Source organism: Lates calcarifer, linkage group LG14, assembly GCF_001640805.2.
Source record: "Lates calcarifer isolate ASB-BC8 linkage group LG14, TLL_Latcal_v3, whole genome shotgun sequence".
NCBI lineage: Eukaryota > Metazoa > Chordata > Actinopteri > Centropomidae > Lates > Lates calcarifer.
This window is the reverse complement of record NC_066846.1, coordinates 549672-575782: the sequence shown is the minus strand read 5'-3', so window position 1 is coordinate 575782 and position 26111 is coordinate 549672. Positions and strand designations below refer to the sequence as shown.

At 39.5% G+C, this 26111-nt stretch overlaps 1 protein-coding gene across 2 annotated transcripts; it reads left to right on the top strand.

Annotated features, from left to right (window-relative positions):
- The first annotated feature begins 1079 nt into the window (after nt 1–1079).
- On the top strand, nt 1080–25794 carry si:ch73-40a2.1 (tyrosine-protein kinase receptor TYRO3). 2 transcript variants are annotated; one of them, XM_018693879.2, is made up of 15 exons: nt 1080–1275; nt 1846–1907; nt 5756–6374; nt 10690–10845; nt 11290–11622; nt 11787–11979; nt 13884–13975; nt 14489–14602; nt 17612–17692; nt 17783–17875; nt 20015–20136; nt 21609–21718; nt 22042–22201; nt 22382–22518; nt 24500–25794. In XM_018693879.2, the coding sequence occupies exons 1-15, from the start codon at nt 1176–1178 to the stop codon at nt 24795–24797; spliced, it is 2670 nt and encodes an 889-aa protein (XP_018549395.1). In that variant the 5' UTR covers nt 1080–1175; the 3' UTR covers nt 24798–25794. The 2 variants fall into 2 exon arrangements, with proteins under 2 accessions (XP_018549395.1, XP_050931516.1); XM_051075559.1 differs by lacking the exon at nt 5756–6374 and having other exon boundaries at nt 1260–1275.
- The last annotated feature ends 317 nt before the right edge of the window (nt 25795–26111 follow it).

Genomic DNA, 26111 nt, shown 5'->3' with positions numbered 1-26111 from the left:
GGGATGTTGATTTTAGGAGCCCATTAAAAATTGACAGGTAGTTCAGAAATGTATTTTGGCCTGATGCTGTAGTGTTAAGTATCAGCAGCATGTATTACTAAGTATTACTACAACTAATGAAATACTATTACTGACTGAAAACCATTAAACATGTGTTCAGTTATCCTGGCAGCAGTGTTCTCTCTCTGCTGAGACCACCAGTTCAAACTGCTGCAGACAAAGACACCAATAACTTTCTATAAATCTCGTCACGAGATGAAATGTCTATTTTCCTCTTATTCCTAATGGTTATACAAAGTGTCAGCTTTTATTTTTGATGATGGGTGAATAACAGCCCCTTAAAAATAGATGTTGAAAGCAAAAATTCTTAAATGTCAACATTTCTAAAGAAAGAAATGATAGAGAGGAAGTGAGAAATTCTTGCCCAATACTGGACTGACAGGATTTTTCAATTTGAAAAAAACTAATACTGTGTATGAATATGCCAGTAGTTACTTTGACCTTCCTTTCTAAAGGTAGAAAGTTGAGAAAATTATTGACAGATGTGGTGTTCAGACATATATCTAGGATTTTGTATAATATAATTGTTAATACCTTTGTTTTGTTCACTGAGTTGCCTGTGTTCTGAGAACTACTACTTCTGCCTCTGTACACCTAAACTACAGGTAACATAATAATCTCTGGCTGAATTATGATCAGTGGACACACATATTGAGGACTGTCACAGCACAGACCAGGTCCACATCCACAGTCCCATCAGAGGTTTAGGCACCTAAAGCTCTATGGTGAAGATCAGAAAAGATGATGGTTCAGGTTGTGTCTGAAGTCACAGCAATCATCATTAAGTATAAAAAAAAAAGAAAAAAAAAAAGAATCCAGTCTTGATCATGTTTCCTACGAAATGTTTGCTGTTGTACCTATAGAAACATAATTTCTAGACTCTAGACTCTAGACTACAGCTTATGTTTCATGTACTTGAAAGGAGTAGTAACACTGGTTACACATAGCACAATTACAGGAAATCAGAGGGGTGTGGAAAAGTTTTCCAGAGGAGGAAGGTCCACTGTTAGCAGTGTAATTACAACATTCCTGTGAGCCTGTCATTAGTAGACAGAGCTGACTGACAGGTCGGGAGGAAACACTGGGGACAGTGGATTTTGATACAGACTGAAAACATGGCTCTATATAACAGAATACTGTGGCCTGCCTGGCCCATGATAATCTTTCTGTGGATCTGGGAAGCTGGCTGTCACACACAGTACCCGGCAGAAGAGGGTGAGTATGCAGGTGTTTTGCAGTCAGGATGAAAATAAAGGTGCTTTGCAGTTACAATGCAAAAATGTGAGAAGCTCATGTGTTCTTTATTGAATAAGAGTTCAATATTATTATTATTATTATTATCTGAACTCTGAGGCACATTCCAGGAAGTGTTAGGAAGGGTCTCTCTCTCTCTCTCTCTCTCTCTATATATATATATATATATATATATATATATATATATATATATATATATATAAAATAATATTTGTGTGTGTGTGTATATATATGTATATATATATGCACACATCATGGTGACTGTATGGGCTGATAAACTGCTGTTGTAAAAAGCTCATTTTGACAGTTTGTCATGCATTGATGGAAATACTGATTATAAAAGAATTCAAAATATTAGTTAAAAAAATAATAATTGTGTGTGGAATCTCTGATTTATATGTCTACTTTTCCTATGCTAAATGATTTGACTCTGACACCAGTTCACTGTTCAGTCAGAGAGGAAAATATTTATTATAGAAAGTGAAGCATAATTCAGTGGAGTGTTGACTTTCTTTTGTCTCCTCTCCTCAGTGGAGATTTTCAATTCTGAAAAACTGGACAGACTGGGATGGACCTCTGACCCTAACACAGAGGTAACTCTGGTGTGACAAGTTTTCATTTCATTATAATGTCTGCATTGTGTACATGGAAAATACTGTTTAATTCATCACTTTAAATGAATAATATTTTATGCTCATACAAGGAAGGTGGCACAGTGGTGTAGTGGTTCACTCCCTGTGCCTGTGCCTCTGGGTACTCCAGCTTCCTCCCACAGTCCAAAGAATTTCATTAGGTTAAGTGGTGACTCTAAATTGCCCGTAGGTGTGAATGGTTGTTTATCCATATATGTATGCCCTGCAATTGACTGGCGATCCGTACAGGGTGTACCCCCCTCTCAGCCAATCTCAGTTGGGATAGGCTCCAGCACCCCTGCGACCCTTAGCAGATAAGTGGTATAGATAATGGATGGATGGTCATACAAGGTGAAGACTTTTAAATGGAAACTGCTTGTAGCTCTTCTTTTGTGTATGAATGTAGGATTTCACAATCTTATAAAAAGGATTAAGACAGAATGTCATTTCAACCTTTACAGCTGTTACTGCTGGAGGCAGGTATCTCTGCCTCTGCAGCTGCAGTCTGGCTCTGTGGCTGCAAACCACCCCCTGCCCCCATAATCCTGTTCCACACACACTGATACTAGTATTAGTTCTACATTTATTACTATACAGGGTGCGAGCCCTGCTGAGATCAAGAGACTCTGCTTTCAAATCTGGAGACACCGCTGCCTGACCAAGAGCCAGGCTGAAGAAAGCAATCAGACTAGCTAAAAGGGCCCATGAACATAAAATACAAGACCATTTTCAGGACCACAGGAACACCAAGAGACTACAGGAAAGGATTATATCTGTCGGTGGGTCTCATCCAGGACGGCAAAGAGAAGCACTACAGAGAGGAGGTGAAACTTTTTGCAGACTGGTGCAGCAAAAACAACCTGATCCTGAATGTGGAGAAAACCAAAGAAGTTGTGATTGACTTCAGGAGAAAACAGCGAGGACACTGCTGTGGAGATCGTCCCACACATTAAGTTCCTGGGGTTCATGTAGCCGACAAGCTCACCTGGTCCCTGCACACCTCCTCCACTGTCAAAAAGGCTCACCAGCGCCTGCACTCCCTGCAGAGGCTAAAGAGAGCACACCCCAGCCTACCAATCTTCACCACTTTCTACAGAGGCACCATTGAGAGTGTGCTAACCAGCAACATCTCTCTGTGGCATGAGAGCAGCAGGTCCTCAGACAAAAAGGCACTGAGAAGAGTGGTGAGGACAGCTGAAAGGATTATTGGGGTCACATTACCTGTCAGCTCCTATCCAACCGCTATCAGACTACTGAACACTATAAAACCTTAGAAATCGAACACCACATGACACACACTACGAAACTGCAATATGCTGAGTAGATCTCAGCCATACTGTACAATATTGTATTCTATTTATATTATATATTATATATTTAGTGTGAATGCTGAGCACTCACATTAGCATATGATCAAAAAGTTGTATACAAGCAGGAATGCCCTGAATGATCTGAACATTTTGATACCTGAATGGTTTTAATAGCACAAAGTATGCGGGACTAGTTAGATGCCAAAAAACGTACAGAAGAATAAGAATAAAGATTTGAAGAGCAATAGTGCGACCATAGGATTCACGTTTTTTTGTCGTAGCAGCCTCTGATCACCAAGAGGAGCCCTCACCTGCTTTATTCATCTCCATATTATCTGGTTCTCTCTCTCTGTTCATAAAACACACAAACCAGGCCAGTTTTTAAACTGCCATACTGTGGTCGGTATTCACTTTATCTACACAATGATAATAATAGAGATCATTATGAATATTTTATGCTTTTTGCAATTTTGCTATTTATGCAAGTTTGCAATTTTATTACTACTACAGCTAATTTTCCCACCACCTAGTATTCTGTGGTCTTCAGTGGTGCAACTGGTAGAGCAGTTACCTCTTGGTCACAAGGTTGCTGTTCAAGTCCAGCAGCAGGTGATTATAGATTTTTTAAAAAAATAGTATTACTAATATGAATAATGATTTGCAAAGCATTCACACTATTGCTCTTCGTATGGAATGAAAGCATAGAAAATGCATTTCCTGTGGAAAATGCATTTTCTAGTTCTCATTCTTCCATACGTTTTTTGGCATCTAACTAGTCCCGCATACTTTGTGCTATTAAAACCATTCAGGTATCAAATGATCAATGCTCAGCTCATTCAGGACATTCCTGCTTGTATACAACTTTTTTGTACTATTTATAATTTTTGTAATATTTAACTTTTTCTGCAAAATTCTTCTCATTCAAATGAATGGACGGAATGTTCAAATTCTCCAAAACTTCAGCCTCTTTAAACCTTTACTACTTCAGCATACTTTCACCTAGAAACTTCATTTAAACTTTAATCTGGTCTCAAGAAGTTCAGCTCTTAAGCTTCCATTCAACTTGTTGATATCTTGTACAGCTTTTGAATGACAGCAGTTTATATTTCATGCTCATTTCTGGCAATTTCTGAGTTTATAATGGGTGTGTATTGCGCTCGCTAGCCATTCAGTCCTTCAACTTCTTCAGAAATGTTTGTGCTTCACCTCTTCTCCTGCCCACACCTCTCACTTCTCACACACAGTTTATACCTCAGATTGTAGATATTTTTGTGCTCTGTCACACAGTGTGACTCCCTAAGCCATAGGATTTACGGTTTTTGAGGTAGCAGCCTCTGATCACCAAGAGGAACCCTCACCTGCTCCATTGATCTCCATATTATCTGGCTCTCTCTCTCTGTTCAGCCAAACCAGGCCAGTTTTTAAACTGCCATCCTGTGGTCATTTTTCACTTTATCTAGACAAATGACACATGTCTGTGTTCAGTAAAGTCTCCTGGTGCTGGTAGTCACCTCATTTCATTGACATTTTATTGGTGGACTTCCCCTACACACATATCAACTTTAACCTGTTTTAACACACACATATACATGCACACACATGTACACACAACTGACACCTGCACATTAACACATTGGTCATTTTGATTGGTGATTTACCCTAACACACACCTTTCCTTTGAACTGTTTGTCCCTCACCTCCTCTCTCTCTTGCTCTTTCTTTCTCTCTATCACTCTCTCACTCGCGTACACACACATCCTGCATACTTTCTGCTATAGAAACCATTCAATTATCAAGAGGCTTAAACTATTACCCTTTTTACATTTGTGCTTATTCAGCTTTCTACAACTCTTTACATTTTGCTATTGCAATTTTGCTATTCAACTGAATAGTTCAGCTGTTGGTTTTAACTTTCAGCTTCTGCATCTACCCTCTCTCTCTGCTAATTTCCACCACTTTAATCATTGCTTCAGAAATTACTTTTGATTTCCAACTGACTCCAACTTCTGTGCTTTTCTTCTTCATTTCAACAATGATTTCAGCCATTTCCAGCACTGCTTCAGCGATCCATTCAGCTCCACCTTCCAGATGCATTTCAGTTTGTTCTGTTCTTCATGTATTTTATGACATAGAATCTGATCTGATTGATACATTCTATTGCTGCCTCCCTGATCTGTTCTCTTTCTATGTTTCACTTCCCTGTGCCTGTAACTGCCAAGTAATATACACACACTGCACTGTTGCGCTGCACACCCCACACACTGTTGAGGTGACAGGAGAGAACCACTGCTTAGTTCAGCCCTTGTCCCCCCAGGTGATTAAAGTGGCTCTGACTTTCACAGTATATTATGACATTAAGGTTTTTAATATTCCACTGGTATCTTCCATAAGTTTGGTGTTGTACAAAGGTTGCTGTGTGTCATCAGGATTTTTATATACACCTGTTCTTTTCCATGTGACCTTCCATTGTGTAATTTTGTTTCTTTCCTCTCACTTCAGTGGACTGAAATTTGGTTGAGAGTTGGTACACAGAATCCAGTTCATTTGCTCCAAGCCTGTGGAAGAAAAGTAGCAAGAACTCTTTTAAGCCAGTGGATGGGGCGTAAACAGGCCCACTATCTGCTGATGGATATTGTATTTGCCCAAGAAGAGGAGCCACCTGGTCAGCTCAGCTCACTGCGAGTTCACCTTTTTGACACAGACACACCCATCACAACATTTCAGAACAGCTGGACAGTTCTGGAACTGCAGACCTCTAAGCTCTTTCCTGCCACAGTCACTCCGAGCCAAATATCCAGCTACCTAAACCGCAGCCTGGCTCTGAGCCTGGGCTCAGTCAGCCGCAGAGGCTTCCAACTCGCCTTCTCCTACACAGGAACGTGTGTGTTCATAACCTCCATCAGACTGTACTACAGGAGGTGCCCTGACATCATGGCTCACTTGGCCTCATTTGGAAAGACAGGGGCCGGGTCTGGGCCCCTGACAGGTTCCTGTGTGAAGGGAGCTGTGGAGGTTTCTCCCCTGGTTAGAGAGTGCACTGTGGATGGAGTGTGGGGGCCACTGCAGGGGGAATGTACCTGTGGACCTGGTTATCAACTCATGGATGACACCTGTCAAGGTATGGGAGACATGATGATTTTTCAGTTGTTTCACTTTTCACAGTAACTTCATACATAGACCAATACATATTCAGTATTTCTTTACATTTCACATACATACCATTTCCTTACAAAAAAGACACTTCAAGTTTATTTCATTAAGTAAACTAAGTGAAGTTCAAGTTCAGATTTCCCAAATATATTTAATGTAGTAAGTATACTTGTATCAGTGTACCAGTGGTATACTTACTAAGTGTACTGTGTCAGTACAGATAGCCAGTCAACACATAAAGACAGACAACCATTCACACTCACATTCACACTACAGGCAATTTAGAGTCACCAATTAACCAAACTTGCATGTCTTTGGACTGTGGGAGGAAGCTGGAGTACCCGGAGAGAACCCATGCAGGCACACGAAAAACATGTAAACTCCACACAGAAAATCCGGGTTCAAACCCAGAACCTTCTTGCTGATTGTTCCCCAGGTTAAAGGTGGGGTAGTGGTGGTGGTGGGGTTCAAATAGTTCATAAAACTCACTTAAAAATTAAAATAAAAAAAGAGACAGAGGGAGAGATAATGTAGGTTATATGTATAGTAATAGTTTATAAGCAGTCAGTAAATCAAGCCTGTTCCAATACCCTCACACACCTTGGAAAAACTGTCAGTAAAATCAGCCAAATATTAGTCTGTTTCTGTGTGGGTTCACACTGTGAACATAAAAGATGAGGTTCCGTTCCACCCACGTACTATTTACTCTAAGCTATTCCACCTCATAGCTAACTTGTTACTATGAAGCCAGATATAGTTATAGTGCTTTTGCATTACCATCAGACTGACAGCTTTAGCTGAACAACTGAGAGATAACCATTGGTGTTTCAGAGCTGTAACACTGGCATCGTTCTCCTCCCCCTCACTGGGCCTCACTACCAGTGTTGTGGAGCTGTTAGCTTAGCTTGATAGGTGAGTCTTCAAATCTGAGGTGAAGTGTTCTTCACAGCTGACACTTACACTTAGCATTTCATTTCACTGTGATATTTTTTTCACCCACACATTCAAAATAATGTGAATGTTTCCACAATGTAACTTACTGAGCTACACCTGCACACTGACACTGTAGGATGGGAAACCTTCCACTTGTACACTGGCTGTAGAAAAGAAACAGACTGTGTGAATGTGTTGTCATATTGATTTTGTTGTAACAGCTTGTTGCTTAAGTAACTGATGATTAATTTAATTAATTGAAAACTAGCCGATTACGTTACTAATTTCAACAAAAAAGTAATCATAGTACTTGAACACATTACTTTGTATCACATTACCCCCAACACTGAAGTCAAGTATACTTAAGGACAAGTACAGACAAGATACACTTGGACTTTTCTGTGTACCTGTCACAGACTGTATATCAATATATATTTTACATACAGTCTATGGTAATATAAGCCAAGTATACTCAAGTCCTGTTGTGAAAATTACACTGTTCAGCATTTTCATAAATCTCTCCATTACTTACACTACTCACAATAAGTTAGGAATATTGTTATTTACATGAGTGCTTTTCCTATTTGGTCTGAATTTTAATGAAATATGTAAAAGTTCCCTTTGATATTACTAATAATGAATGAGAAGAAACACCATTTTCATTTGTTTAATATGTATTACCCCAAAAATTTAGACAATGACAAGGATAGCCCCAAATAACAAAAACTGACAATGTCAGTAGTGAGTGTTTCCACCATTTGCCGCAATGACAGCTTGACAGTGATGTCTCATGCTCCTCACTAGCCTCATGATGTTGTTCTGAGGCAATGCATTCCACTCTTCAACAAGTGCTACACGCAGTTCTGCCAGGTCACGTGGGGGTGGGGTACGATCATCCAGTCTCTGCTTCAGCTGGTCCCAGACGTGCTCTATGGGGTTCAGGTCAGGGGACATTGCTGGCCATACCATATGAGGCACTCCGACTTCCTGAAGTCGAGCTGTGACAATTCTGGCATGATGTGGTGGAGCATCATCATCCACGAACAGAAAGTTGGGGGTGTGCTGGCGGAATTGGGGGATGATGATGGGTTCTATGATGTCTCTGAGGTAAGAACGTGCAGTGACTGAGCCATCTACAATAATCAAATCTTTTTTGGGCTGACTGGTGATGCCTGCCCAGACTGTTGCACCACCTCCACCAAAGCGAACCCTGGGGACCATGTTGACCTCGGCGTATCGCTCACCTCGCCAGCAACGCTGACGACCATCATTTCTGTGCAAGGTGACCCGACACTCATCAGTGAACAGGACGGTAGACCACTGCTGCATTGTCCAGGTCACATGGTCTTGTGCCCACTGCAAACGTTCACGGCGGTGTCTTGGTGTCAGTGGAGTCACCTGCAACAGTCGTCTGGCATTCAAGCCAAAGCGGTGGAGTCGGTTGCGAATGGTTTGTCTGGAAACCCTAGTACCCCTCACATCTCGTAAACGGGCCTGCAGCTGTGTGGCAGTTGCTTAACGATGTCTGAGTGCATAGGTCCTTAGGTACAGGTCATTGTTGTTGTTGTCACTCGTGGGGCTCCACTCCTGTATACACTGTACACAGTGAGACCATTACGAGGAAAACACAAAATGAGGTGTGTCTATCACCCCAATACAATTGCCTCCCTATCCCAAAAATCCCTGAAGTGAAACAAACACTGTATGTATGACATCCACTGAGTCTCTCACAATATCCCTAACTTATTGTGAGTAGTGTAAATCACCTCATTAAAAAGTCAGTTCAACATATAACCCTCAGATAAGCACAAGATATCTCCATCAAGGAGAACTGTGTGCTGTGTCCTGCTGGTCCTGAGACAGTTGGACAAAGCTGTTCCTTAATCACTATTTCACATCTGTGTGTAACAAGGCATGGCTTCCACTCCTATAAACTGGATATGAATGTATACACCCCAGTAAAACACCTGATGGTCAAGTTGGTAAACCAACATCAGTGAATGTTTGGTCTCACAACAGGTAAATGTCTCACCTGTTGTGTCATACCAAATTATGTTCAATTTTGACAATGAGGAGACCTGTGTATTATTGGTTTTATCTTGGTGTGCTGGGCAGTTGTGGTGTGCTGAGTGACATTAAAGACTGCAGGGGGCTCAACTAATAACAGGCTGTGATAACAGAATGATAAAACAGTGAGCTGTCCTGGAAAACCAACTGCCACATGGCAACAACAACGGTTTATTTTTACCCAGTGTTTATGCTTCAGCTAGCAGTTGAAATGAGCCTGCTGTGGAGAGATGAAGTGATACTGGACAACTCATTTTGTTTTGTAACAAGTCAACTACTGACACAGATATTTCTCAGTATCTTGACCAGAATAATCTTGGTCTTTTCCTGCTTAATGAACCACAAGTCATGACTTTCACATCCTCTTCCCCATGATCCTCCTCTTTCCTTTTATTTTATTTTTGACATGTTTCCTGTGCATTGCTAAACAGATGTCAACCACAGTTCCATGTTTCCTCTGTTTAAAACCAAGCCATCTTACTGGGTTATGCAGCCTAAATTTGTTTATCTAAAAAAGCTACATCAATATCAGATTATTTGAACTCTCAAATATTGATACCAGGATTCAACAATCCTCCATCATTTATGTATCAGAACCTAATCAGTACTCTGGTGCTGGAGCAATGAGCATCAATCATTTCGACAAATTTTACTTTTCATTTTGAACCTCGTTTATAGCCATGCTGCCTTTTCAGTAAGGCCCTGGGGTTCAGTGCCTTGATCAAGGGCACCTCAGAGTTGTTAATAAGGAGAGGAAAGTACTTCTGCTTCACTTTCCCTCATGGGGATCTAACTCTTGACCTTCCAGTCACAAGCCCACTTCTCTGACCTAATCCTGTCCACAGCTTTTCTCTGTGGTGTGTTTGTAGTGTTTTGAATGAGCAGAACATCCTATCACATCCATTTACCTGCTTATCCTTTAAGGATTGTGAGCCGATCCCAACTGACATAAACGCAACTTTATTTGGCAAAATACACCATGTGCAAACAATATAACCTATGATAATAAAGGTCCTGAAACTCAATGCTCGAGGGAAAGTTGGGGAGGTCTTAAAAATATTTATCTCCTGAGGACCATGAACATAGCCAGTGAATATAATCACAATATAGTAGTTCTCAAGACATTTGGAAACTCTCACCTGGACGTCTGGACCGAAGTGTTGGACAGACAAACGCACCAACTTGGCTGGACCCCATTACCCATGGAACAAAAAACCTTTTACAAACACCACCAGTATCAGTGCTGTGAAAGAAAATGACTTTTGTTGTTTTTATTTTACCAGCATGTAGGATGGGTTACTACAGACCAGCTAATGACAGTGCAGGATGCCGACTGTGCCCAGCCAATACCAGGACACACAGGGAGGGATCAGAGAGGTGTGACTGCCTGCAGGGTTTCAGCCGCCTGCCAACCGACTCTCATGACCTCAGCTGCACCAGTAAGACAATGAATGGCTTTACTGGGAACCAGCAGGTGTCATCCCACTATAAAAGTAGTTTATTGAAGAAGAGATTAAAGCTCCTATGTGAATTTGAAAATGGTCACTGATAGAATCAGAAGAGACACTGCAGCAGACAGAAATGGACACCACTTGTAATTTCTCTGATTTTCTTATTTTATTGTATTATCAGCATTGAAAATGCTGTAATCACATAAAATTATATATTTGTCACTATATACTAGATTATATCATTATACAATATTAGATTTGGGCTCTCTCAGTGTTGTCCATTTCTGCTGTCATAGATACTGTGTAGATTGTTTATGTAAAAGTGTTAAATACAACACTGGCTGTCTACCTGTACATCTATGTAATTACACATATCGATGGGATTTTGTTAAGTCTGAGCATGTTTTTTCTTCCCTGTCCTATACTCCACAGAACCACCCTCTGCTCCTGTGAATCTAACAGCCCTTCATCATAATGACTCAGTACTGACAGTAACATGGGATCCTCCTCTTGACTGGGGAGGCAGTCAGGAAATGATATATAGTGTTAAGTGTGAAAAGAAAGCAGTAGCTGGCAGTCCATGGGAGGCATGTGGCGACAATGTGAATTTCCTACCAGACTCATCAGGACTAAACAGCACACTGGTCAGCATCACAGGACTGAACCCACTGCATGACTACAAACTATCAGTGCAGGCCTGGAATGATGTATCCAGCCTGCAGGGGGCACCACTTGCTTCCACTGCCACTGTTACCATTCACAGATGTATGTAAGCCTGAGTCTGGGTTTTGTTCCTACAGTCCTAGTAGCTTATAGTAGTTAATGATAGCTAATATTATCAAACTTCCTAGATAGTGTTGTGTAGTTGGCACACCTGAGTCAGTTCAGTTTTTCATTTCTGCACCATGAAACACCTCTGTTTCTTACAGGGAAAGTTCCACCTGTGGTGATCACTGTGAGCCCAGACTTAAACATCTCACAGCATGAAACAATACCAGCTCCTCAGCAGCAGAGACGTTTCTACATATGGTTGACAGTTGGTGTTTTATTTGGTAGCCTGCTGCTCATGGCTGTAATCCCCATAGCTGTGTGCATCCTGTGCCAAAACTACACTAAACGCAGGTAAAAGGACCTCTCTGCTTCTTTGACCTGATCATTTCTTTGTTTCTCTCCTATGTGTCCATTTTCCAAGGGGTCAGACCAAAAACCAGATTGGAGTTTCTTAAGCAGACTGAACATTTGGTTACTTTTTTCCATGACCATAGAGAGGAAAAGGAGTTCCCAGATTGGCTGATAGTTACCAGGAAAAGAAGGAATGAGACTTGTTTTTTTTTTTTTTTTTTGTCATTGTTTTAAGAAGCTGATGGAGGACATGCTTGAAATAAAGTGGAACAAAGTCAGGAGCAATAGAGGAGTTTATAGTCTGGCAGATCTACTCCAAATAAGGTCTTTTAACAGTTTAGTAGGTATAATATAGAACAGGCAACTTTGATGATAAAAAAAATTATCCTCACTGCCAGAGGGCTGCACCATGTTTGATTGAGTAAGGAACTTAACATAGACACAAAAAGTAATATAAAACATGTGTAACATGTAAAACATGTGATGGAGCATAACCATTTAACATATCATTGAAATATTAACTGCTCTGTGAACTAATCCAAGGAGGAGAATAAAAATATATAAATCCAAAATGCATTTATTATAACAAAACAAACACATTATGAACCATAGAACAATTCTCACAGAACAAACAGTAGCACTACATTCACCTGCCTTCTATGCAGTAACTTTACATCGGTCATACTGCTGCCAGTGGTGATTTTTCAGATGCTGATACACTGAGGGGAAATGGCAGGAGACAGACAGGCACGCAGAGAGTCGGTACAGACAGACACAGCTGATTAACTCTGTGGGATTTGTCCCGGTAGATAATACAAAATACAAATCTAATTTAATTCTACAATGTTCTCTCTTTTTCTCTTCTTTCTCCTTCTCGTCTCAACTGGGTAGCCTATTTTGCAACTTTATAATATTGTAGTTACAGTAAGTAAGCTATGAGCAAGACGTAGTTGACGTCTTGATCATAGCTCAGCTATCTCTCTGACACAGTCGCTTTTAACCATAGACTGCATGGTTTTAACTCGTCATAACACTGGTAGTTTCCGTTTAAGCTGTGTCCGTTCTCGCGACTAGCATACAGCTCTCACCTGACATGGGAGCGGAGAGAATGAGAGGGACTCACACTGCCTGCATCGCCCTGTCGCTCTGTATCTAACTCCACAGTAGGTTTTGTTGTTTGGTCATTTTAAGACAAGATCTGGTTGTAAAGTTTACAGCCTGTTAAAAAGTGTAAAAAGGGTGTAACGATGCGTCCACCGACTCTCTGTTGTAGCAGTCTTTGCGGTTTATTGATATTTGGAAATCACAGGACCACAAGGACTGAGGACGGGGCCGCATGCAGACCGTGGGCCGCCAGTTCCCCATGCCTGATATAGAGGGAATTTGATAGAACAGTGAGAGAAGAGACAGGAAACTGGGAGAGAGAGATAGTGGTGAAGTTCTCATATATATCCTTTTGAGACCACTATTTTTACAATATGCTTTGTTTTTATCGTTACTATTGCAATGACTGACAGTGTACAGTGCAGAGGGTAAGGGCTCTGCTCTGTGCGGACTGAACACAGCAGCATGCTGGCATGAAAATATTGGCCATGGAGGAGGCTGGAGAAAACTGTGTTCTGCTCAAAAGAAGAAAAAAAGAAGAAGAAACAGTTCTAAAAAGTGGCACAATGAGAGGATTTTGTGTTTTGTCTCACTTTGAGGAGCCGCTATCTAATTTAGGCATTTTTTACTGTTGGGTGATGATTTCAGTCTATTTCCAGGAATTTCCAAAGTAATAATGTTCACCAAGATAATTTCACTCTAATTTTCTTTTTCTTTACATATTTGTACTGGAATTTTATATTTTCCCAACAAAGTTGACACATATGACTAATAATATGAAAATTTAAATATACCCACAGGTCTGACCAAGAAGTAGAGCTTTTGCCAGTGAGTACAGAATTTTCCTACCGACGTCCACAGGTTGCAGAAGCTTCACCCCAGCAGGAAAACAGTAAGTCATATTTCCTGAACAGTAGTTCAAGTTTAAACAATATCCTATCCTCCATATTTTCCTTTGAATGAACAGTTTATAATATTGTATATGTTATTGTTATAATACTTGATCATCTAAACAACGGGGTAGACATCACCTTTTCTCTGTGTTCATGTTTGGTTTGTTTTGCGAAATACTTACTGGATTATGGTGGAAAGTAAAATGTGTGCAATGGCTGCCATGAGGTGTTTTTGTGATGTTCTGAAAATGTTCAGGACCCCAAACTGTACAAGTGTACAAAGTTTGCTGCTTTTATGAAAAAATGTGATAATATTACCTGAAATATTAAGGCATGAGTGGATTTTTACATAATGATATTGTAAAACATTTCTAAATTGTATGTTTCCTGCATGTTTAGACAACAACCAGCCTCAGCTGAAATGTTGCCAATATAGCCTGTTTGTAAGGGAGCTGAGATTTCAGAATGCAGGTTAATCCTCAGTGAATCCTTGGATTTCCATTTTGTTTCAGTGTCTGAGGGGGTGGCACATTTGTTGGATGGCCTAAGTGGCAGGCTGCTGGACAGTCTGAAGGAGGTCCTGGTAGAGAGAGACAAACTGACCCTGGGCAAGGAGCTTGGCAAAGGTCAGTTGATGATGCCTCATCAATAATCTTGGGTCAGCATCACAATGAAGGCCCATAGTTTTGCAAACTCTGGGTGAGCAAGTAATGATTCAAATTTCATGCAAAAGACATGAGATCATATCTATACAAGTGTACAATATCACAGTCCAAGTCAAGCCAAAATTGCAACCAAAATAGTGTTTCAATTGCCTAACCTTAACTATATTCTACTTGCCATGAAAGGGGAAGGGAGAAGGGGTTGGCGTTTTAAAGGGTCTTTGGATCAGAGAAACACTGAGCAACCAAGAGGCCAGAGACTAGAGGATGACTACGCAAATAATTTATTCCAAAACTTTAAAATGATATAAATAAATACACTAATCTAAAACCCATGTAATATTACTGTAGCGACACCAGGCCTGGCAACATTCACAGGCTGTCAAAGAGTCTATAGTGGGGTAAGGATTCAAGGATTCAAGGAGCTTTATTGTCATTCCAACACATGTGAACATAAGGTGAAACGAAATAGGATACTCTGGTCCCAGTGCAAGCCAATTACAGAATAAATAACTAACTAAGTATAAAATAGAATATGCAATATAAGCTAAGAAGTAATATAAATATAGAAAAAGGAAATAAAATGAAATAACATGACACAACAACAATATCCAAAGTATTTACCGTTGAGGCAAAAAGTTATAGATCACAGTAAGGACACTCCAGATACAAAACAAACAATAGGAGTCTTTCTAGACCAGCTATTACCACATCAAGGAAATATATGATCAACTCAAAGGTCAAATGGTCAGCTCTGGAAGATCAGCTCTAATGGACGCAAGGTCAACATAGGAATAAAAATGAATGAACGAATGAAAATCTTCAGAATGAATATTAGTTCAATATATACGACAAGACTTTATTTCTGCATGGGATATTTGACGGTTACCTTTATCAAGAAAAGTAACATGGAAAGAACTATGCTAAACAACAGAGACTGGACTCTTACACACACAAACTAGCGTTCTCCCCTCATCTCTCTTCGTAAAGCTAAATAGGCCTTGTGACATAAATCATGAACTTATTCATTTCTGAAATCATATGAAATATTTGTCCAACCATTCTGCAACCCAAACAATTTTTATTGAGCAAATGTTTGCAGGTAATTAGATGAAAGTCTAGGATCTCTCTGACTCCCCAGGGCCAAAGAGTTTGCTTTCAGAATTAATTCAGGTATCTGTCATGGGACAACACTACCATCTAGTGACCATATCTAAGCATCACCCACAAAATGGGCTGACAGGCAGTCTTATTCATCTTATCCCATTATTCTATCTTATTCATTGATTAAAGAATTGTTCTGTGTCACCACCCACTGATTAATAGTGTTAGAAACAATTTATCCTTTTGTTTGATCAATTAATCACCTTTGTTAAGTTCAAGGTTTGTGAATGATCTGCTGACACATATACACATTTTTCTAGTTTCGTTCTTGTCACTAAGAGCGCCACTAAGTCTCATTATATTGTCATGTTTTATGTTTTCATTTAACATGATGGATGGTGTAAATAAGATTTGTGTGCAGGAACTTCAAATTAAATAATTTAGAGACTAATAAGAAAAATCATTTTTTATATGAGACAGAGAAAGGAAGAGGAACAAGTCCTGACTGGCAGAGACAGTGTGCCTTCAAATATAACATCATACACTAGGCTCTTGGTTGCTTTTGGTTGTTGTTTTGTCCTCGTGTCTTTGTTCTATCTTTGTCCACTTTTCTTTTTGTCCATGCAATTTTCACCTGGAAGATTATTGTGCCAGTTAGCCAACGCTGTTTTTAAAGTAAAAGTTATTCAGCTAAAGTGTAGTACAGTAATTAAAACCAGGCAGTCTGCATGTCTACCAAAGAACACCTAAGAGCTCTATTAAGTGCCAAAAAATAGTCTGACTTCCACATGCTTCATTACTTACTTACTGGGTTGATGCTGAAATAAGTTAATTTAATCTGTAAATATCATTCATAGATATTCTAGGATTCAGAAATAATATGATCATTCTTCCGCCATATTACATTGTTCATTTTACCTGCTGTTAGGTAATCATGTTAGTGTGATTATCTTTACATCTTCATTTATTCCATGTTAGGAGACAGTAGTTGATAATCTATAGTCAGACCCAGTGGTTGTGTATGCTCCTTTTCAGTAAAGCACAGGATCCCTTGAATCGGAAGTTATAGCTTCAGATGACAGGCTAATTGGATTTACTATATTAATATACTTATTAATATTGATATTAAAATTTAGATTGATGAGTTCTCATTGGAGGTGATGCCAGACAACAAGATCTTTCGAAACAATATTTATGCATATTTGCTACATAACCATAAAACAACAAGAGCATGGGCTGCTCAGTGTGGTCCAACCCCACAGAAGATCTACTGAAGCACAAATTGCTGAAAACCTTAATGGTGGCTATGATACCATCACAGCACACAGTGCATCACTGCTTGCTGCTTATGGGCTGTGTAGCCTCAGACCCTCTCCACAGTCAGAAGCATCTAGAATTGGCACACGAGCGTCAGAAGTGGACCATGAAGGGTGGCCTTGTCTAATCAATCATCTTTTTTACATCATAGACAGTTGGGTGCATATATGTAATTTAAACATATAAAATGTCAAACAAACTAAATTTGTTGTTCTGGAAACACATGTATAAAGAAATAATTCAATACTCACTGTATAGTCCAATACGTAGTGTGTCTGACAATTTCTCAAATGAGCATTATTACACCCCCAATACTTAAAATCATGCATAACTGTCAGAATGACCTTAGTAGTGACCCTTTGTGGCAACTAAAAGAGTCTATAGAGTATCCTGTTACAAATTTTCACGAGTATTAGAAATCTCTGACTGTTGAATGAGTGAATAATTTCTCACACAGTCTCAGATTGTCAACCAAAATCATTTTTCCACCGGTGATAATTGTTTGGAAGTGACAGTGAGTGATAACATTCAGTCTTCTCTCCTGTTCTACAGGAGAGTTCGGCTCAGTCTATGAAGGGATTTTTACATCAGTGGAAGGCATGGACATCAAGGTGGCTGTGAAGACCATGAGAGGTGTGTATAAAATGATAGCCCATGCTCTTCATGAGAACTCAACTCAACTTTTTCTTATTTTTGTAATTTTTCTCTGTTGCACACACCTAGTTGGAATCCATAGCCAAGAAGACTTACATGAGTTTTTGAGAGAGGCAGAGATCATGAAGAACTTTGATCATGAAAATGTGGTCAGACTGCTTGGTAAGCTATATCATCTAATTCACTACTCAGATACTTGTCCAGTGCTTTCTATTAGACTGTAAACACATCCATCCATTAATCCTGTAGCTGTACTGCGTATCCTTTGGAGGTTGGAGTCAGTTTCAACTGACACTGGTTAAGAGGCAAGGTACTCTCTAAGAACATTTTCCTAAAACATGTTTAGAGCACAACCAGTGTCCTTTGCTCTCTGCAGTACCCCACAATCCATTTCATGCTAGTCACTTGTTTAGTTGGGTAGGAAACTGCAGTACTCTCAGTACTGTAATTTGATTCAATGCTAATGTGAAAACTATTGCTTTATGTCCTTTCTAGTCAACAACAGACTGATTCTACAATATATGGTAAAGAAAACCAAAGCCCAATGATCCACTTACTAGATTTAGGAGGTTTTCATTGCATCTCATTCTAGCAAATAGAAGTGGTTCACGTGTCATCACATGATCCAGATGTGGATGTTCATCACAATAACAGGTGGTTGAAAATGGGTAGAGATGGTAAATCCTGTCTCTGTTCAAAGATGGTCTCTGCTGTTTGATGTCATTCTTTATCTTCCTCCAGCTCTCCATCGACTCATATTTGATGACTGTGACTTTGTCGCAGATGATGCTATGACCATCCAGATTTTTCTTACTCATCATTTCCCTATGCCATTTTTCCATTCCAAGAGGGCCTGGGAGGGCCTGTTCTTAAGTGTACCACCAGAGTAGTAAGTAAGCAGCTAGTAAGTGGGCCTCAAAGCTTAGATTCTCTTTACCATGTGTAATACTAGTCAGTGTAAACATTGTAGATACAAACAATACAGTATGACATCAGCAAGCATGCTGCAGCCCACTGAAAAGTAGATTACATGCCAACATAATACTGTCAGTGTGATGGAGAATCACACTGTAAAAACAGCCACAGCTTGAACCCCCTACCTGCAAGCAATGCATCAATTACCAATACAGCCAAGTGTTAGAATTTAGAAAGGCACAGCAACCATGCAACTACCAGTCAACTCTACAATACGAGATGCATCAGTCAGTCCATTTTCATTTGTTTGGGTCTGTGTGATAGCAGGCATTAGCAGGGAATCCAAGGTGTTCTTTTTTCTAGGCTGTTTTCCAGGTCTTCTTGGGGATCCTTAAGCATTCCCAGCCAAGTGGGATACGTGAACCAGCTCAAGTGACTCTTCTCAGTTTGAAGGAGCCACTACTCCAAATACTACCCCTCACCCTGTCTCTGAGGCTTAGCCTTTATGACTGTAGCTGAGACTTAGAAAGTAGATTAGCAGGTAAACTGAGACCGTCTTCCCAAGAAGAATGGGAGTAAAGGAGAAGGGCAGGTGACATTATAACAGGAGAAAGTCAGTATAGGGAGGAGGTCAGGCGCATGGATGGGTCAACAAATCATCAGACTTAAACATGGGAGACAGCTGCTTGATTCTTGTTCCCAATTGACAGTTGATGTTGTTATTTTTTCCAAGGTTTGACCGTGATTGTTCCACATTAACCTCATGTCTCCTGACAAAGGTCTGCTAACCTTGACTAGTTACTCATTTAAACACAATCTATGATCTTTCCCTAACTCCAACCAAATCATATTGTGTCTAAACCTAACCAAACCATAAACAGTGTTATCACATCATAAAACTGGCTTATTTTGAATCAGTGATTTGTAATAGTTTTGAAAGACATGTACAAATGATGTCAACCTGCTGATAGGGTCGTCAGCTCAGAAAATACCTCTCTGTGTTGTTCTAAACACAGAAGACATGGACAACATATTATGTTGTTTAATTAGCTGGGAAAGCCCATAGATCAGCCATTGGCTAAACTGCTTCACCTGCAACTCAAGCTGACACTTATGCTCAGGTCTTGACCTCTGGTGTGACCTCTAAAGCCAGAACTAAATTCTTTTGAAACCTCAAACATTTCAAAACAGCAAAACCTTGCCATTATTGAGTCACTTAAAAGCAAATTCATCTTCTGACCACTATTCACTTTTGGGGGAAACTCCAGTAAATCAGATGAAGTTTGTGTCTTGCTCTAGAAATTCTGTGAAGGTTATTTATTCTACCCACAGCTACAGTTGAGCTTTCCTGCCTATGAAAGACATGTGTCTGTGTTTGTCCTGCAGGGGTCACTTTACAGAGAGAACAGGACTCTCGTCTGCCTGTTCCTATGGTCATCTTGCCCTATATGAAACATGGAGACCTGCGCCGCTTCCTCATTGCTACACGCTATGGTGATATTCCTATGGTGAGATGCAGTCAGCACATGCATAGATGGGGCTTATTTTTGCATGCACTCTAGACAAGATTGGTGCATGCTCTCATGTTGGACAGCTAATAATAATAATAATAATAATTCCAGTTTAGGTATTGTATACATCCAGGTCATAGTTATCTCAAGGAAAGTTTTAATCGAAAACAACTGGACTTAGTTGTAGTCTAGAAGACGTTTCACCTCTCATCCAAGACGCTTCATCAGTTCGTGTTCACAGCTGACCAGGCTGGGACTGGCCAGTTGGACCAGTCCCAGCCTGGTCAGCTGCGAATATGTATGTATGTAGATATTATTATTATGGTCTTGTTTTTATAGCTTTGGCTATCCTTTCTGTGGGTTATAATAACACTGTACTCAAGTAACTGCTAAAATAAAGAAGAAAGAAACACAAGTGGTCAGTTAATTGAATGGCTTGTAAATAAGATATCTGAAAAACTTCTGACCAGATGGCTGTGGGATTTTATATTCCTGTGATGTGACTTTAATATCTATATATTGATATTATGTCAATGTATTGATATTAAAGGTAAAATGTTTTGGTGACCCATGTAACACATATATTTTTTCCCTGAAGAAGAACCTTTTTCATTTTGGACAAAATTATATAATTTAGAGATTTAAGAGATCTCATATCATATCATCAAAATCATAGGCATCTATCCATCCATCCATTTTCGTCCATCTGTTAAGGCACTCAGGGAGGTTGGGGTTTTGTGCACATTCTAATGCTATGGCCCTAAGACTAGCAATAAAGTTCAGCCTAGATGAGCAATTTAAGTTTCACATGGCTGTGAAGTTTATGATTGATCAGACACCAAAACACTGCACAGCAGTTAATAACAGATTTTACAACTCTCTTAATAAATCATTTTACAATCATTTTATTCAGTGTCTGACAACTGTGAGGTAAACAGTGGGATTTTCTGGTTACATTACAGATTTTGTCTGAATGTAGCCTGTAAGAGTCTTGTATTTGTATTGTTTTTCTCCAGTCCATGCCGTATCCTTGGGCAAGATACTGAACCCCATGTTGCCCCCGATGTGTGTCAACAGCGTGTGAATGGGTATGAATGAGTTAGAGCGCTTTGTGTGCAGAGCAATCGTTGTATGAATGTGTTTGTGAATGGGTGAATGTGACACGCAGTGTAAAAGCGATTTGAGTGGTCGATAAAATGCTATATAAGTACAAGTCCATTCCATTTACCATTGTTGAGTGTACTTAATATTGTAGCCTGGAGGATGCCTGGACAGTGCTTTAAACTTATACTACTCTCTCTGGAAATCATATGCAAATCCAAAAATTAAAAAATTCTTCCTGCAATGTTTATTATGTTAATGAACCATGACCAGAAAGTATTTGTTGATGATGTTTTTTTCCATGTGAAAGATGAAAACTTCATAGAAAGTGACCTTAAAAATTAAAACTCTGGCAAACTGTCTTCCAGTTTGTGCCCCATCAGAGTCTCCTGTGCTTCATGATTGACATTGCAGCAGGGATGAACTATCTGAGCTCACAAGGCTTTCTGCACAGGGACTTGGCTGCGCGCAACTGCATGTGAGTCCATCAGAGGGAGACACTGAGAGTAAGACACATTAGAGCAGGGGGAGATTGAAATCAAGGCTTCATTGTTCATATCTAACTGTGTCTCTGTCCTCAGCAATTGGTATTCATCCATGGTTTGTTTCTCATAAGGAAACTGCTTAAAGTTTCAGTGACACAGACTGAGGGTCTCAGAGAAGACTGTGTTTTGGGGCAAAAGTATACAAAATAGTGTATCAGACCTCACATTTCTTCTTTGATCTGAGTCTAGAGAGCATTGTGTTACTTGCTTCATGTCATGCATATACAGTGTTTAATGATTTTTTTTAATTCCACAGGCTGGGTGATGACCTTAGAGTGTCTGTGGCTGACTTCGGTTTGTCCAAGAAAATCTACAGTAGTAATTATTATCGTCAGAAACTAGCTATCCGTGTGCCAATCAAGTGGCTGGCTGTGGAGAGTCTGTCTGAGTCTGTGTACACTACCAAAAGTGATGTGGTGAGTTCAGTTCTCTGTGGAACAGCACTTTGCCACTAAGAAGTTAGGACAGTCACATGATAAACAGCTTTGAAAGTAAAGATTAGATTCTGATTTCTTGATTGTGACATTTACTGAGTAACTGAATTTGTACATTGTACACACGTGTAAAACTATGATTTCATGTCCTTGCCTTCTCAGTGGTCATTTGGGGTGACCATGTGGGAGATTGTGTCCCGGGGGAGGACTCCTTATCCTGGAGTGCATAACCATGAGCTGCTGGACCTGCTGCTGTCTGGGCATAGGCTCACACCACCTGAAGAGTGTGACCAGAAACTGTAAGTTCCTGTGCTCTTTCTGAGACATTTCTCAATTTGAATGAGTTTTCCAAACCTGAACAGAAAGCTATAGGAGCTAGTGGCTAGAACCATGAAGTCAGAGAATGTATTCTGAATACATCTTAAATCATCTGCATTTAGATATCACATTTTACTGTTTTATGCAGTGTTATTTGATTTAAATATCCAAAGAGGATATATGTTTACTTTTGATATAAGATGTTGATTGTACAGATGAGTGACAAGGGAAAAACCTGAATAAATGAGAGGAGAAACAGGATGACAGTGCCCCCCTCCATCAGGCAGGAGGAGACACTGAATGGTTTGATGAGTATGAAAGCCCTCACAGTCACCAGATCTCAACCGAGCTGAACAGCTGTGGGAGATATTGGAACAACATGTTAGATAGCTCTCTCCACCACCATCATCAAAACATCAAATGAGTGAATATCTTTTTAAAGATTCATCCCTCCAGTAGAGTTCAGAGACTTAGAAAATCAGTGCCAAGGAGCACTGAAGCAGAGTGAATCACGATCAAGCTGTTACAGAACGTGTCTCAGAGTTGATGAGATCAGACTGACCTGACAGACCTGTTAACATGTTCAAACTATGATGGTCACAGTCACATGTATTTGTGAAATATGAAATATGAATATGACCAAAATTAAAAACACAGAATCCTGTGAATGATGTGAATTTATGCTGACAATGAATGTAAAATATATACACAGTATTTGCAACATGACATTGAATCAAAAGGGATGTCAGCCAAGTGATTTATCTTACTGCAAGAATACTTTTTTTTTAATTCTCACCATACATCTCACCCACCTTTAGACTAAAAATAGTACAAACAGTAGTACAAAATAAATGCAGCCTATGTCCATGTCCAAACCTAACAAATTTTACATCCACTGTGAGATGGCATGTGCTCACAATTCACCTGTAAAGAGGAACACTGAATATCTGAATGTCTGACAGTCTGACTGTAATGCTGATTAAGTCTGAGGTGAAGCTAAGCAAGAGAAGGGGCCTAACCAGACCTACGCTTGTCTTGTCAGTAAACTGTACACTTAACTGACTTAAATGTAATTGTGTTAATGGTGCTCACACCCTGTAAAAGTGACTTTGAAATAATCAACAGCAACGGGTCTTTACAGACTATTTTAGACAGAAAGTCAAGTCAAGTCAGTTTTATTTATATAGCGCCAATTCACAACAGAAGTTATTTCAAGGCACTGTACATATAGAGCAGATCCAAACCATACTCTTTATCTTATATAAATAAAGAGAGACCCAACAGTTTCACCATGAGCAGCACTAGGAGACAGTGGCAAGGAAAAACTTCCCTTTAAGAAGGCAGAAACCTTGAGCAGAACCAGACTCAGGGTGGGCGGCCATCTGCCTCGACCGGTTGGGTTAGTCATCCCAGTGAACACTATTCACAATATGTTGTGTGCTGTGTGTTATCCAGAATAGCACAGACATCATCACTAATCATCACACCCAATGAACTGTCTCTTTGTAATGTTTTCAATCTAAAAGTGAACATTTCAGGGAAATACAGTGGGAGGTGTTAGTCATTTCAGTTGTTTCAATTCATTTACAGTGATTTTTTTAATCATGTATTAGCAGTGATTGCAGTACAACATAGTCCAATAATTTTACAACTACCTCTAATTTTTAAAATTTCTTTAAGTTTAGTTTTTGACTGATTATCAAATGTTTTAATGTGTTAAAAAAAAAAAAAAAAAACACAATGAGTTCTACTTCAACCCTCTGTAGGTTTTACCCGGTCATTCTGAGTTTAGGACCTCCAAAGGGGTTAGAAAATAGACATGCAAGGTTTAGGAGAGAATCAAAAATATATTTCTTCTGCCCAAAATTTATCTAATTTTGATCGAACTGTTCACAATTTACAGACAAGTGAAACCTGTAAACACTTCCTGCCTCTCCTCACTTCATTTCTCTCAATGCACAGTTATAAGGTCATGCAGAGCTGCTGGGATAAGGAGCCGAACCGGAGGCCTGGTTTCGGGGAACTAGGTGAGACACTGAAAGGTCTTCTGTCAGAGCTGCCGGTACTGGAGGCCAGCCTGGAGGCCAGCTACATCAACCAGGGCCTGGAGGCTGTTTCTTCTGTGGCTGCTTCTCTGGAGCCACAGACGGACTCTGGGAGACGATGGGAAAATGTCTATCTGCCTGCTCCTGTGGCTGCTGCTGCAGCCAGAGATGAATATGTGGAAGAAGAGAATGGCTACCTTAAGTCAACAGTTTAGACAAATGATAATCACTAAACTAATTTTTGCCAGAAAGCTTAATTCTTTATTAAAGTGGACTTCCCATGAACTGTGCACATGAAAGAGATAGAGATGTTGTGTGTGTGCACTCCCAGGGGTGGCACAGGTTCCCACTGGAATCTGACTGACCACCATGTGTGTCTCCATGCTAATCTGAAAGTTGAGTGACACAGATTTGAACAATTTTGTTTATTTTGTATCTGTATCGTGTATCTTTTACTTGGAAGTATCTGTTACTACAAAAGTAAGTCCTTTTCTGTCAGGAAAAACACAAACATAACACATATTGATGAAGCTTAAAATATCCATACTTCTGTTAAGTCAGAATTATAAGATACTGAATCAAATCTGAGATTTTATGTCAAAATTATGAGGTACGAGGGCTGGACAAAAGAAAGTTTTCTGATAAATTGCTATTTTATTTAAATGATCCAATTATCGAAGCTTAAATTCTAAGATCCATCCATGGTTCTGTGCATCTGTTAAAAAGTAAATGATAAAGTAAATGATAGCTTCTATATGACCCACCTGGAGCCTAGCCCAGCTGACGTTGGCCGAGAGGCAGGGTACACTCTTTCCATTGCAGGGCCAAAACATATAGACAAACCATCTACATTCAAATTATGAGTAGTCAAAATGCAATTTTCAATGTCAAACGTATGAGAAACGTATTTTTGAAATAACTCTAAACTGTTAGTATCTCATCATTTTTGACTGAATAATTCAAACTTTTGACTTGCTATCTTTCTAATCACAAATTTGTAGTTGATAGTTATGTTGACCCATATTGACCTACCAGTACTTTTTGTTATTCTTTCCACCAGTTTTTTTCTGGTGGAAATGGACTTTCAAACCTGTGCATAGAAATGTAATTGCATTCTTGAGACTGTAAATATGACTTATAGTTTCCATGTAATATTAAGAAATAATAAAAAAAAAAAGTTACATTTTATTAAATAAATAACATATAAAATTAGATTTGAGCTATAAAAGTATATATATTGTAGGAAAATGATTTTTTGACCTAGCAAAACACCTCCAATTAGACTTGATAGCCCAAACCCAGGTCTAAGGCTTTACGTGATTTTCAAATACATTAGAAAATAAACAGTTTTTCAATGTTGAGCTAACCTTTATTTATATGACCATGCCCATATTTATGTCGGATAAACTGGTTCGCTCGAGCTCGTCGTTGTTGACTGAATAAATCCCCCAGGCATATTTTGCGAACCAATTTATCCGTTTGTAGTTAGTAATTACAAAAAAACTGCAAATCCCAGCACTGCTGTCATT

What these genes read in the sequence shown, in the direction of transcription:
- si:ch73-40a2.1 (XM_018693879.2), top strand. Translation starts at nt 1,176, where the DNA reads ATGGCTCTATATAACAGAATACTGTGGCCTGCCTGGCCCATGATAATC. An exon ending in CCTCTGACCCTAACACAGAG is followed by an intron (nt 1,908 to 5,755) that starts GTAACTCTGGTG and finishes CTCTCACTTCAG; the next exon opens with TGGACTGAAATTTGGTTGAG. An exon ending in GCTATGGTGATATTCCTATG is followed by an intron (nt 20,137 to 21,608) that starts GTGAGATGCAGT and finishes ACTGTCTTCCAG; the next exon opens with TTTGTGCCCCATCAGAGTCT.